This window comes from Lentinula edodes, assembly GCF_021015755.1.
Source record: "Lentinula edodes strain Le(Bin) 0899 ss11 chromosome Unknown C8R40scaffold_16, whole genome shotgun sequence".
Classification (NCBI taxonomy): domain Eukaryota; kingdom Fungi; phylum Basidiomycota; class Agaricomycetes; order Agaricales; family Omphalotaceae; genus Lentinula; species Lentinula edodes.
The window spans coordinates 173,698-187,536 of record NW_025764322.1 but is presented as its reverse complement, the minus strand read 5'-3'; the positions used below and the strand labels follow the sequence as shown (position 1 = coordinate 187,536).

The 13,839-nt window shown below is 45.8% G+C and overlaps 5 protein-coding genes across 5 annotated transcripts; all 5 read left to right on the top strand.

Moving 5' to 3' along the window:
* Position 1: 1 nt before the first annotated feature.
* On the top strand, positions 2–2,610 carry C8R40DRAFT_180642 (uncharacterized protein). Its single transcript, XM_046234272.1, has 5 exons — positions 2–309; positions 368–1,761; positions 1,812–1,936; positions 1,989–2,226; positions 2,306–2,610. Exons 2-5 carry the CDS (start codon positions 369–371, stop codon positions 2,356–2,358), a joined length of 1,809 nt encoding a protein of 602 aa, XP_046086702.1. The 5' UTR covers positions 2–309; position 368; the 3' UTR covers positions 2,359–2,610.
* On the top strand, positions 2,464–5,226 carry C8R40DRAFT_180587 (ammonium transporter). The gene is made up of 13 exons (XM_046234271.1): positions 2,464–2,624; positions 2,676–2,816; positions 2,885–2,900; positions 2,958–3,028; positions 3,077–3,115; positions 3,173–3,196; positions 3,249–3,473; positions 3,529–3,657; positions 3,722–3,896; positions 3,958–4,196; positions 4,246–4,562; positions 4,628–4,849; positions 4,909–5,226. Exons 2-13 carry the CDS (start codon positions 2,765–2,767, stop codon positions 5,056–5,058), a joined length of 1,659 nt encoding a protein of 552 aa, XP_046086701.1. The 5' UTR covers positions 2,464–2,624; positions 2,676–2,764; the 3' UTR covers positions 5,059–5,226.
* Positions 5,227–6,586: 1,360 nt separating this feature from the next.
* On the top strand, positions 6,587–6,979 carry C8R40DRAFT_1170197 (uncharacterized protein; the record flags this gene model as incomplete). The annotated part of the gene is made up of 1 exon (XM_046231495.1): positions 6,587–6,979. One exon carries the CDS (start codon positions 6,587–6,589, stop codon positions 6,977–6,979), a length of 393 nt encoding a protein of 130 aa, XP_046086700.1.
* A 240-nt stretch (positions 6,980–7,219) lies between these two features.
* Positions 7,220–12,230, top strand: C8R40DRAFT_1102590 (glycogen phosphorylase). Its single transcript, XM_046228000.1, has 37 exons — positions 7,220–7,418; positions 7,490–7,582; positions 7,633–7,704; positions 7,757–7,809; positions 7,870–7,971; positions 8,026–8,181; positions 8,232–8,285; positions 8,336–8,365; positions 8,422–8,463; positions 8,533–8,740; positions 8,797–8,879; positions 9,008–9,027; positions 9,078–9,157; positions 9,211–9,233; positions 9,289–9,414; positions 9,469–9,518; positions 9,575–9,599; positions 9,655–9,663; positions 9,792–9,840; positions 9,892–9,936; positions 9,990–10,018; positions 10,079–10,143; positions 10,195–10,217; positions 10,276–10,301; positions 10,366–10,596; positions 10,658–10,675; positions 10,735–10,767; positions 10,834–10,924; positions 10,978–10,994; positions 11,056–11,224; positions 11,289–11,342; positions 11,401–11,448; positions 11,509–11,530; positions 11,585–11,713; positions 11,773–11,831; positions 11,887–11,969; positions 12,032–12,230. Exons 1-37 carry the CDS (start codon positions 7,346–7,348, stop codon positions 12,110–12,112), a joined length of 2,571 nt encoding a protein of 856 aa, XP_046086699.1. The 5' UTR covers positions 7,220–7,345; the 3' UTR covers positions 12,113–12,230.
* Positions 12,231–12,417: 187 nt separating this feature from the next.
* Positions 12,418–13,689, top strand: C8R40DRAFT_1170195 (Scd6-like Sm domain-containing protein; the record flags this gene model as incomplete). The annotated part of the gene is made up of 3 exons (XM_046231494.1): positions 12,418–12,437; positions 12,514–12,608; positions 12,668–13,689. The coding sequence occupies 3 exons, from the start codon at positions 12,418–12,420 to the stop codon at positions 13,687–13,689; spliced, it is 1,137 nt and encodes a 378-aa protein (XP_046086698.1).
* Between the last annotated feature and the right edge of the window lie 150 nt (positions 13,690–13,839).

Sequence of the window (13,839 nt, the reverse complement as noted above, 5' to 3'; positions counted from 1 at the left end):
AAACGTGACTGATGCCAAATTCTCGTCCTTCTGAATCTTATGCCACAAAGAAAGGCCAGAACACTCCAAAATGTACTTCAAAGGGAGACAACTGTGCTCTACAGGGAAAGGATCAGCATGATGTCTTCATATAGGAACCCCGGCTGGAGTACTAGATTGTGAAGCAATACAATGTCATTCACCGTTGCCAGCGTCAGCCACTCATGCTGTACTCGAATTGGAGACCTTATAGTGTGGTAGCTCATGATCCTTGATATCAATACTTGACACCCTGTCGAAACAGAACTTGGAGTTAGAGGATCGAAATAGGTGAGTAGGCTGGCGTTGATAATATTCCATGACTATCATTAATCCCCGATACCAGCAGCATGGAATCAAAAACAAACAGTAAGCTATGCGAGCAAATTCTTCATCCAACCAAGTCGATAAGGCTTCATCGATTGCCCTCTCGCCGTTCTTTGATCTCACCACGCAGTCCAAGAGACCCGCCTGCCGATTGTAGTGGGACTACACGTACCATTAGCCTTATATGCTTGGCCATTTCTGCAATCATTGGGTTAGCTTGTGTCGCAAGTGGTATCTACATCGCTGCAGCCAAGCGGGACATATACAATGTTGTACTACCTCCAACATGGCCGGGTGGGCCTCCAACTTACAACGTCATACCAGGGATGGTCGCGCTCTTCCCTGACGCGTCGCATCAGCTTGTTCTCCCTGAACTATTGCGTCTTGCCTTCACTGTTGTGTACACCTTCTGCGATGAATCCATAGGGCTCGTACATGGTGTCACTCAAAGGTCTACGCTAGCGACGCACTCTACTCAATTATCTCGAGGATTCGCTGTAAAGCGAAGACGCGCTCTCCAATTTAACACCAATCTCAGGTTTTTCACTGCCCCCACACATGAGGATATAGGTACCTTTCACCCGAACGGAACACTATGTAACGCCGTAATGGCACTGCTCCACATCCTCGCATATTCTTCGCTATCGCTGTCTAAGCTGACATTCACTGCGAAAATTTGTTCCGAGAATCTTGGGCCGAACCGATGTTCGAATGAGGGTTGGGAAAGTTTCTGTGTTTCTGCCGTTCCAATTCTTGTACTGGGCATTTCTATTGTGCTCCAAGCATCCATCGCTCTTGCGGGAATACATTATACCCGTATAATTACCTGGAGTTCGTCACCCCTTGTCTTATTGGCTGCGATTCTTCGTGAAGGACAGGTCACCCGGGTTCCAGGTCGATGTATGTGTAGTGTTTTGGAGATCAAAGGCTCTACGGCGGAACCATACCCGAAGAAACCTTCGCTCATTCAACCATCCGCATGGAAAGCGCATCGGGGGATCAGACGTGTAATTAGGGCGCTGTGGCTCTCTGTCGTGGTTTGCGGAGTATGGGGAGGTGTCATCGTCGCGGCGTGGCATGGCGATACCCAATCCGTATCCAACTTTGACACTCCTGGTCTCGGATCCTGGGCCTTCATACCTACAAATAACTCGAACGCGTTTGTGTTCGGCCCAAGCTTTACTGGATCGCCACTTTCGCCTTCCTCGTGGATCATTTGCTATATTGCGTTGGTTGTAGCTCAGGGAGCGCTTGCTCTTGCATTGCATTGCTCCGAGATGATCATGGATGTGTTACGCGACGAGTATATCTGGAGGCAAGCTGTTCATAGGAAAGGGACCAAGCCGTCGAATCCTATCCTTGCTCTTATCAATTTTTGGCCCTGTGATGTTTTGCGAATTGCTAAATTTTTCCTTCGTGAGTACTTCTCGTGCTGTTGACTTTGAGATGCCTATACATTCTGGTAGACTGGGTCTTCGGATTTTGCTTGACTCTTCAAGGTACCATTGCTTACTTTGGCGATCCTGACCATCCTCAAGATGATGGATCCGACACACAATCCTCATTACAGGTCATTATGCGCTCAGTCCAGGTACGCTTTCAAATGTTCATGCTCACATCTCAAATAAACAACGTCTTTTTAGACATGGTACCTCATGCTCTTCCTAGCATTATTCTGCGCCTTTGTCACGGTCATGGCTCTGCACAACCCTCGAGGGTCTCAACCGGCTGCATACGGTCATATCCAGACCTTGGCTAATCTCATCGATGACTGGGCACCTGATATGACGATGTGGTGGGGTCATAAGGAGGGCGAGGGGGTTTACGACGAGAGCGCCGAGAATGAAGAGAATAGGGATCATAAGATGATACACCACGCTGGTGAGCTTTTCCATTGTCGTGTTTATCTTTCATTGGTTCTCATGAACATGTTCAATACTACTTTTTAATTATATGGCAGGTACCTCGGGCTCACCGCTACCGTTTGTCGATCTGGATTATACGTATGCATGACAATCATGGTATTTATAATGTCCATAATGTAGTAATTGAATATGTACATGCTTTTCATGCTCTGCTAGCTCTACTGCATGTACTACGAGCTCAGACTTTTCTGCTGTTTCACCTTATTTTTCGATGTTCAATCCTAAAAACGTTGAACGGCGATAAATAATGAGCGCTTGAGCGCCTATCATGACATCTCCTGAATCCTGATCGTCTACGACATTGGATAACTACTTTGTCATAGGGGACTATATTTCTTGGTTCGGAAACATGTGGTACGCCTGACTTTCTGCTGGCTTAGATTTCAAGTTATTGACTAGAGACAGCTTCTGCCGCACCAATTCCGCCAATTGATTCCCCAAGTTCAAGAGTCAAACCGCGACTTTTCATCACACGACTTTCACGAACAGCTGCTATGGAACTCGTTGAGCGCGCCGTCCCTAAGAACTATAGCTCATTGTCGCTTCGTACGTGCTTCAACTTATGCGATATCAGATACAAAAAATTTAACAAGTTTACTCCACTTTCTTATTAGGTGCCGACTCCACTTCGTGCGTCCTACTTACAGAGTGGAACAACCTATCTTTGCTCATTCAAACTTTATGTAGTTTCAATGGCGGCGATGTATCGTTCATTATCGTTGCCGGCGCAATGGTGTTGCTCATGGTTCCCGGTCTAGGTGGGCATCGAATTTACTGATCCTGAATAGTGTACTTATACTATTTAGCATTCCTCTACTCCGGCCTCGCTCGTCGAAAAAGCGCTTGTGCATCAATTTTCTCTCTTTATGTGCAATGCGATGCATTCTAACATCTCCTGATAGTGTCGTTGATATGGGCCGTCGCAGGTACATACCTTTGTCGATTCACTCTTCCTTCGTAGTTTCTAATCCTTCCTAGCGAGTAACGCTGTTGGTATCTTCCAGTGGTGGTTTTGGGGCTACTCTTTGGCCTTTTCGTCTTCCGCTACGAATGGCTACATCGGCAATCTTCGCAACTTTGGGCTCATGAAAGTGCTCGGAGACCCTTCCCCCGGATCACCTCTTATTCCAGAAATTTTATACAGCTTCTTTCAGATGGAATTTGCATGCGTGACTATTGGTATCCTGATGGGCGGTATCGCTGGTAGATCCTTGCTCCGAATGAATGATTATTCCGTTCTGACGGAAAGAGAATCTAGAACGTGGCCGAGTTCTGCCCGCAATGGTCCTTACATTTACATGGATGACTTTGGTATATTGTCCTCTGGCTTGCTGGGTATGGGGGGTGAACGGTTGGGCGTTTTCGTGGGGAGTACTTGATTTCGCAGGCGAGCCACAAACTCCACAATTACAACCCCGTGCGATGGTCATTTGACACTTTCGTCTATTTAGGTGGGGGTCCCGTCGAAATAGGTAGCGGCGTCAGTGGCTTGGCGTTAGCTTGGGTAATAGGCCGCAGACAGGAGAAGGAACTGCTCAACTTTCGCCCCCATAACGTCTCACTCGTTTGTCTGGGGACATTTCTGCTCTGGTTTGGCTGGTTAGGCTTCAATGGTGGTTCCGCCTTGTATGTAGCAAATCAATCTTTGCTGGTCATCTCGCATTTATTCACAAGGACTATTTCTCAGTGGCGCAAACCTTCGAGCAATCGTGGCTATATGGAATTCCATGCTCGCGGCTGCGTTTGGTGGTATGGTTTGGTGTATAATGGATTTTCGATACGAGAAACATTGGAGTATGGTTGGCTTCTGCTCTGGAACTATCGCTGGTCTCGTTGCAGCCACACCATCGTCCGGATTCGTACACCCCTGGGCTTCAGTAATCATAGGGATTGTTTCGGGTGCTTCGTGCAATCTGGCGACCAAATGTAATGTTCCCCAAAGTTCGCAAAGAGTATATTGCTCATTGCTTTTCAGTAAAATTTCATTTCCAAATCGATGATGCTTTGGATCTGTTCGCAGAACACGCTGTTGGTGGCATCGTCGGTCTCTTTTTAAATGGATTCTTTGGGACGAATGAAGTTATCCGGCTTGATGGTGTCAACACGTCTATTCCTGGTGGCTTTATGGATCACAATTGGAAACAACTTTACATCCAGTTTGCGTACATTTGTGCTACGTGCTCGTATAGCTTTTTCGTCACCGCCGCACTGGCTAAAATTATTGACATGATACCTGGGTTGAAGCTTCGAAGTACTCCCGAGGATGAGTGCCTTGGAATGGACGAAGTTGAGGTAAGATCTTTTTTGACTTCTCTGAGTAATACTTATCAATATTTGCTCATCCAAAAATCGATTAGATTGGTGAATTCGCCACCGACTACATTGAAATTCGACGGGACGTCACGGACGGGTTGTTCATGAACAGCGATAGTTTATCAGAGCATCCAGTTGCTGCTGGAGATCGACATGGTCGACCGGACAATCAACAGTCTACCATGTCAAACGGGAATGGGCACGTACACCAGGGTTCAATTGAGATGAAACACGACAGCAATGACATCGCAGATATAAAGGAAAAGATGAGAGATTCCGAATCGAGCTGAATTTTTGTATTGACTTGTAGAATCGGAAACCAAACAGTTTTTTCCAGCATACTTGCCCATCAATATCTGCGCTTGAAAGGAAAGGAAGATATACCTATCGCAGTGCGACTGTGCGTAAAATGGCGATATTATCGCATCAACCCTCAATGAAACAACCTCATTTCACCTTGCTTGATATCTTATGAGCGAAAAAAAATCTGTACAGTGTGATCGATCTATCATCAATTCAAGATTGGCAACAACTGAGCAAGTCGAGCGCTTACAATGTGCTCATAAATACTGAACGCATTCGTAAGACTTATCCCAACTCTCGATTGAAAATTTCTTGCTGGTCAAGGAATCCCAGTTGCTTTCGATTCGTTGACGTCAACCTGCCATTCTCTGCCATTCCAATCGGTTAGTCCATATCTCCCTTGAACTTGCCTGGCACCACTCACCTTTTCACTGCTAGGCCCTTGTTAGACCCTCTCATTGCCGTTCTGTCTATCCAAGTCTCGACTTCGACTTGAAGAACAATATCCACCTGATCTTGCCGCTGTTTGCCAACTCAATTCTGTGTGCTCTCTAATCCCCAACATGCATTTCAATATTGTCTATCTTGCATTTGTACTTGCTTCTATCGTGTATGCCGCTCCAGTATCAGGTGAACCTGCTGCTCTAATCTCTGTAAGTACATTGTGGTCCGGATTTTGTTACATACAAGACTTTCAAGACAAGATATCCATCTAAATTCTTTCATTTTAATGATGTTCTATAATACTTGTGAATTTGAGTTTAAGAGATATTGTTAATTATAAAACGGGGATTATTAAAACTAATCCATATCAAGGTTTACTAAAAGGTAAAGAGGAATCAAAATTTAAATTAGGTGATGCTAAATAACGAAGTAGCGCCGGTGAACGGCAGGGCCCGCTACCAGTCAATGTGTGTCTGTGTGAGCACTAAGTACAAGATGGACTGAACGCAGATGCAGGGATGAGTAGTAAGAGGTAGTGTTTGTAGAGGTCTGTACTACAATGGGACCACACCTTGATTGGTGATGGCTAATGTACTTGTATTGTAGATAGAAAAAGCGGCGCGCATGGGGCGCGCCGCATGTAGATGCATCTGCCCAACCCAGAGTCTCCAGCTGTCTCCAGCAGTAGTATAATCAACTTGAAAAGTGAATGACCAAAAAAAAACTGAGTCTACTAAACCCTTCAACCTCTACAGAGGTAGTGGGAATTATTCACTGGGAGTGATAGTTTTTACTGTAAGACGAAGGTTGTCAAGAGAGAAACACCCAGTTTTTGTCACCAGAAGATGATGGTTGTCGAGAGCGAGCACAAGAAGTGACTAATCAACTGACAGTAAAAAGATCGCTAAAAGGGGATATATTACTAAAAAATGATGACTAGGATGGATAATTTGGAAAAATTAGGGTCTACTAAACCCTTCAACCTCTAAAGAGGTAGCGGGAATTATATCCTACTCCTTCTGAATACGGTTTATTTGAAGATATTTGTGATTGAAAGTCTAGAATAAAACAAATTATTAACGAAGAATTAATACCAGGTCAAACATATGATATAGCTGTTATTGGTCGGGATATTTTAAATGAAGTTTTGACTGACTGGTCAGCCTTAGGTCACCCACAGTACTCCAGGTACCTGCGATGGCAATGGCCATGGAGACCAGGCTTCGTGCGTTTGGGTACCCTTCACCTTCACAAATATGGACCGCAAAGACCCTATAGAACCTGAAGCAGATGAGGCAGCCAAACACCTCGTTGCAGGTTTATTCAGAACTGGCGCTACCTATGGTTTATATCGTCACCCTCAAACAGTAATCGCAGCACACGCCTACAATAAATTCACAGACAGCATGGACGTTGTCGTAACGAAAGGGATTTCCTTCAGTGTTGAAGCAAAACACTTACCACATAGGAATGGTCCATTCATCGGACATGTGAAGGCTGAGTTCTCAAAGCAGAAAGGCAAATGGGTTCTACAGGAGAACACGATTGTTGGATATTTGGAGGCACATGACGGAGAAAAAGTACTTCGGGTTGAAGCAGGGAATCAGGTCAAGGTGTCACTACCCATCTGGCCCTGGTCTTCGTATTAAAGTGGCTTACCGTATCCTGCTTTCCCTTTCCAAAAGTTTGACCTATCCGAGCTATAATGAACAGTTGTTGAGGTGTTCGAAGATTTGTTTGAACTTTGCTAAGGATGGCATATAAATGCCCCGCACTAATTCCGTGGTAGTAAACGATAAGGCTCTATAATTAAGGCTTCTCTGCTTCGAGGATTTCAGTACGGTCAGCAGAAAAGTTTCTGATTTGTGGAGCGTTCGATGTTCTAGTTTCTTCTGGCCCGAAAGATTTATTTTGAATTTGATGTACCTGGCCAATCTACCCATGACGTGACCGAGAACTGTTCATAAAGAAGGATTGCAGAGAACCTCGAGCTCTTCATCTTGTCCACTCCTACCATGACCTCTGTCATTGATCCAAAGACTATCGGAAAGCCCGCAAGGCCCAGGAGGCATATACGGACTCTGACAGGTGATTGCCCTGGTCATCGTGAAAAGCTACTTTTCTGGCTCTTAACTGCTTTTTTATCTTTCTCCTCCAAGGATACACCCCGGAAACAGATGATTCAGGCAAAGAGAAATGGCCAAGAGGTGACGAAAGCGTCTGGAAAGAGGCCTTGAGATCTGTTAACACTGGTGAGTGAATTGATCTAATGGATCAATTGCAAGAGTTAAACGTTGTGTAGATGTTCCCTCTATCACCAAGTCCATCGTCAATCATGTTCAGACCTCTCTGGCACGTCAAGCTTACAATTTAGGTGGCGTATGTTTCTCATTCTTGAATACATAGTCTAACGACGTTCCGCTCAGATGATCTTGGTGCCTACCAAGCGGCTGCACTTTCCGTGCGAGATGATCTTATCGTGTGTTATCATCTATTTCCTCGAACGCGCCTTGGAACGTTTAGCGCACCACCATCATAGCTCAACTGGAATGACACGCAAATTCACTATACGCAAAAGACACCCAAGAGGGCGTATTACCTTTCTCTTGAGTTCTTAATGGGTCGAACTTTCGATAATGCCGTGCGTATTCATCAGAACTTTTCACATTGATAGTGTGCTCATGTCATTGTATAGCTCCTGAACCTCGGTCTTAAGGATCAGTACCGCGAAGGCATCACAAAACTCGGGTTTAATATGGAGGATCTGTTGGAGCAGGAACGAGATGCCGCGCTCGGGAATGGTGGCCTCGGACGCCTTGCTGCCTGTTACCTTGATTCTTCAGCTTCTCAGGTAACCCTTGAACATTTCGCACTTCATCGGTTCCTCAAATATAAATCCAGGAGTTGCCCGTATGGGGATATGGGCTGAGATACCAGTATGGAATATTCCAGCAGGTATACATTACAAGCCTTATCACATTTGTGTCGTTTGTCATTTTCATTAGCTAATTTCCCCGGAAGGTCAACAATTAGAGGTATATTCTTCATCTCTTAGCAGCTGAGTCGATTTGCCTCACCATTCATATCAAAGCAACCCGATCCGTGGTTGGCCGGAGGCGAAAATCCTTGGGAGGTAAGCTATCTATAGCTTGATAACACTTTTTTGCGTCTTCGGGCTGAATATGTTCTAATCCCAACACAGCTTCCCCGCCTCGACGTTACCTATGAGGTGCGTTTCTACGGTACCGCAGATCGTTTGCCAGGAGGGCGTGCTCTTTGGCACGGAGGGCAAGAAGTTCTTGCCGTCGCTTATGACGTGATGGTACCCGGTTGCTACACCAAAAACACCAACAATTTGAGGCTTTGGGAAAGTAAACCGAAAAGAGGCTTTGACTTAAATTCTTTCAATGGTGTGTGTACCACATACTTGCAATCACGGTTAACTCACATATTTCGCGAATCAAAGCTGGTGACTACGAACACGCTGTTGAATCGTCCAACAGTGCAGCAGCGATAACCTCTGTGTTGTACCCCAACGATCACACGTACGTTTGATTCTTCTTATCCGCGTGTACCTTCGTTGAATATGCGTCTGCATGTAGGACATGTAAGTCGGTTTCTAGTTGAAAAGCCATGATCACTCTCAAATGCCCCGTTTGTGCCTAGTCGGAAAAGAGCTTCGTTTGAAGCAACAATAGTATGTACTGTGTCTTGTGGCGGCTAATGTTACTCAAGAACGTTTACTAGCTTCTGGACCGCTGCAAGCCTTGCGGACATCGTTAGGAGGTTCAAAAACATCGCAAAACCATTCTCCGAGTTCCCCGATTGTAAGGTTATACTATCCACCGAACCTACTTTTTGCTGAAGTCTTGTATCGTAGATGTTGCTATCCAACTGAATGATGTGTGTCTCTGGCACTGTAAAACACTCACTAGCAAAAACTCAATGATCTTCGTAGACTCACCCGACCCTAGCCATTCCAGAACTCATGCGTATTCTCGTTGACGAGGAAGAGATTCCTTGGGGCAAAGCTTGGGACATTGTTACTAACACTGTGTTTTACACCAACCATACCGTCCTTCCTGTAGGCACTCGTTCACGTTCACAGTGTATTCACTGAATTATCAATCGTCTGTAGGAAGCTTTGGAGAAATGGCCAGTTCCTTTGATGGAGCACCTCTTGCCGAGGTTTGTTCCCCTATGTCTATTCTGTGTGGAGGACCGTTGATATTCACTCTGTTCAGACACATGCAAATTATCTACGATATCGTGAGTATCTTTACGTCGGACATTTCGAAACACTAACAACATCTTGTGTTTATAGAATTTGTATGTGATTCTGTATGTATATTTCATGAAAGCTAATCGCAGCTACATACAATGAAGGTCGTTCTTGCAAGGTAAACCAACGAGCCTTTCTTTGGGGACGCTATTGACAAGTTCTTTTAAGCCGTCGAAAAGAAGTTCCCAGGAGACAGAGATAGACTAGCGAGGATGTCCCTGATTGAAGGTCTGTCATGAAGCCTTTGCATGAAACCGGAATCTGAAACGCTATGTTTAGAGGGCTTCCCCAAACAGGTCCGAATGGCACATCTTGCTTGCATTGGTAAGTTCAGGATACCTGTTCATATAAACAGCATCTCACCTACAACAATACAGGAAGCCGTAAAGTAAACGGTGTAGCAGAGGTACGCACCACAGATCTCATCACATTCGCTGGGATTGCTCAGCTGTTTTTGCAATGGTAGCTGCACAGTGAACTCGTGAGGACGACCATTTTGAAGGATTTCGTGGAGTTTGAAGGCCTCAGCAAGTAAGTATTGTGTATTGTTATCGAATTAGATCTTGCTGACGTTCGCTAAAGGTTTAGCAACGTTACCAATGGAAGTGAGTGCTTTCTCATCAATACTCATTAGCATCATATTGGCTTAACACGCGCTGTCAGTCACTCCCCGTCGTTGGTTGGACCAGGTGCGCACGTATCGTTGTAGTGTACAGAGAACACGGCTCATTCCTTAACATTGTATCGTCGCAGTGCAACCCCGAGCTCAGTGCACTTATCACCAAAACTTTGAAGGTTGATAAAAGCGTGTGGCTCAAAGATCTCGAGAGGCTGAAGGAACTGTTGCCATACGCCGAAGATGCAGCTTTCAGAAAAGAATGGGCAGCAATCAAGCAGCGCAACAAGGAGAGGTTGGCGCACCACGTCGAAACCACTTTGGGTTTGACGGTGAACACGAACGCGATGTTTGATGTTCAGATCAAGGTAAATTATGTTCCCATTCAGGTACGTTGGATATTGATGTCCTGACTCTCCACTATCACAGCGTCTTCACGAGTACAAGGTACGTGTAGAAGGTCAATTCATCTGCCGAAACAGTTATCGAATGATTTTCTTCGCTAGAGACAAACCTTGAACATCCTTGGTGTTATACATGTACGTCATCCACACGATACATCTTGATCAACCAATCTTACTGAAATTATGCCTGTGCATCATTAGAGGTACTTGGGGCTGAAGCAAATGTCGGCTGCAGAGCGCAAAAAAGTCAACCCTCGAGTTGTCTTTTTCGCCGGCAAAGCTGCACCTGGATGTATGTCATTCCATCTTTTTCGTTACCATTCAGCGTCTGAAGTTCTTTATTAGACTACATCGCGAAATTGGTGCGCTTCCTTTTTGCAGGCCCTGTATTTTTTTGAGAGCTTACAAGGTTCCTACGAATAGACGATCCGCCTTATCGTCAATGCTGCTAGGGTTATCAACGCTGACCCTGACACCCGCGACCTACTCACCGTTTATTTCCTCCCGGATTACTCTGTTTCTTTGGCGGAGGTTCTCATTCCCTCTTCGGACATCTCACAACATATTAGCACTGCAGGAACTGAAGCATCGGGTGTGTTTTCTATTTTGTCTTGTCTTTGTACCTGCAACTGTGTATATTTACTGTTTGCGAATAGGTACGTCTAACATGAAATTCTGTTTGAATGGAGGGCTGTTGGTGGGGACTGTTGGTGAGTCAAAAGAGTCTTCACACTTTAACCTCTGTAGCAGTGCTTACTACTTTGTCAGATGGTGCAAACATCGAGATTGCGGAGGCTGTCGGAGAGAACAACGTCTGTGCGTAACTTGACATCCTTGATCTGTCTTGCAATATTGAGCAAAGAGCATAACGATTAGTTTTCTTTGGACACTTGACTCCGTGCGTTTTGCCACTTGTGTCCAAATCCTTTGATTGAATCTACTCCGTGATTAGTGCTGTCGAGGACCTTCGTTATCAACATATGTATCGCCCCGTTCCTGTCGAAGAGAAATGCCCCGCTTTGGCAAACGTCTTGGACAAGATATCTAGTGGGATGTTTGGAGATGGTGAGGTGTATGAACCGTGAGTAGACACTTATCGTTGAGCTTCCTTACTCGCTCTCATCTCATTTTGCTCTATAGTTTACTCAACACGATCCGCCAAGGCGACTTTTATCTCCTCACAGACGACTTTGACTCCTGTACGTCTCATGTTGACTGACCGTAAAGCGATTCTGAATTGCACGCAATTATCAGACATCGGTGCTCTGGACATGGTCGACAAAGCGTACCTCGACAAAGAAGAGTGGATCAAGAAATCGATTAGGACAACTGCCAATGTAGGTTTATATTGTCTAAGAAAGATTTTCACCGCGATTTACTACTCATTTGGTTCATTTAGATGGGCAAATTTAGTTCGGACAGGGCGATTCTTGAATATGCGGAGAGCTTTTGGAGTATCGAACCTATCAAGGTCCCGTAATCGTATCTCTGCGGATTTACTTCCACCAAAATGGGGAAATATTAGATTATGTACTAAATGTAACAGCTCGATTCCGTAGAAAAAACCAAGAGAAATTTTCTCTGCGCTTCTCCGCGCTTCACCAAGTGCTTCCCACGATCTGCAGCCGCGTGTCGCCGATACCTTCTTTGTCTTGTTCATATACTGCAAACTGTGAATTCCTTGTTTTCTTCAGCTAATTCGGATTCTATTGAGAACCGTGAAGGAATAAGGGTATCCATTGAAAGAAAACCCCTTAAAAAGAAGGTGAACGATTAATTTTGAAGATGGCGACGAGTTTTATTGGGTACGTGTTTCTCTTCCCTATGTCTTTTTTGTCGCGAAAGCAAAGGTGTAATTTTTGCTTATAACTGTCATTGTAGGAAACCTATTTCGCTCATTTCGCACTCAGATGTGCGATATCGGGGTATTCTGGCAGGGATTGACCCGGCAGCGAGCACTATTCAACTATCCAAAGGTTTGTTCCATATCTTATTGCTTTATTCTACCTATCCTAACCTTCATTTTCGCTTTCAGTGTACTCTATGGGTACAGAAAACCGACGTCCACCCCAAGATTTTATCCCCCCCGTCCCAGACCCTTACGAATACATTATCTTTCGCGCTTCAGAGGTCAAGGACCTCGCTGTCGATCAGTCAGTAGAACCTCCAAGAGGAAGAAGCGTGCACGACGATCCAGCTGTGCTAGGCGCTTCTTCGCAACTTCCTCCTCAGATTCCCCCCTCGGTTCAACAGCCAGTACCATTCCAACAGCAGCAACCAGCGCCATCCCAATACACCCAGGAAACTCCAGCGCCCGGAGCCGCAGGAGAAGGAGGACGATCCACTTCCGCTGCTGCTGTTGCACGTGCAAGAGCTCAACGATTGCACACAGCGACAGCTTCGCTTGAGACTGTCGAGCGCGCCTTGGGTGACCTCCGAGTATCCCAACAGCAACCAGCAAACGGCCACGGCAATGGCACCAGACGTCGAGGAGGTGCACCTGGCGGTGCAACGCTCAAAGTGCCAACGACAGATTTTGACTTCGAGAGCTCAAACCGGCGGTTCGTCAAGGCGCATAATAGCGACGACTCTGATCAAACTTCTTCTGGAGAGGAAGACGACGACGGGAGCAGGAAGAAATCGAGCTCTGTCGGAACATCAAAAACATCACAAGCATATAACCCGTCCAAATCGTTCTTTGATTCTCTTACTCCTGGGCAAGGCGGAGGTGGTAGTGCAGGCCCTCGTGGTGGTGCGGCTGGAATGAACGGGGCTCAGGTTGCTAGGGCAAGGCGTGAAGAGGAACGAGTGAAGAATGTAGCGACGTTTGGAGAACCTGGGCGCGTTGGTCATGGAGGCATGCGTCCTGGAGGGTTCGGTGTCGGAATGGGCGGTGGACATCCGAATATGAGAGGTGGAAGAGGCGGAAGAGGATTCCGAGGTGGACGTGGTGGACGTGGAGGTCTGAGTGAATCAGGTCCCGGAAGGAGACCTGGTGGTCGCCTTCCCGCCGGCAATGTGCCCGCAGTTGGTGTTAGTGGTGGAATGCAGGCTTGAACTGTCACTGAATAATTTTAAATGAAGGGTGATCCATTGCGTTTCACTACTGTGTGCTTTGTAGTCGAACCGGTTTAGTCAGTAGTATTAGTGTGTCTGTCCAAGTCAAGTCAAGTTTCTAGTCTGTCCTTGCCGGTACAGGTATAGACC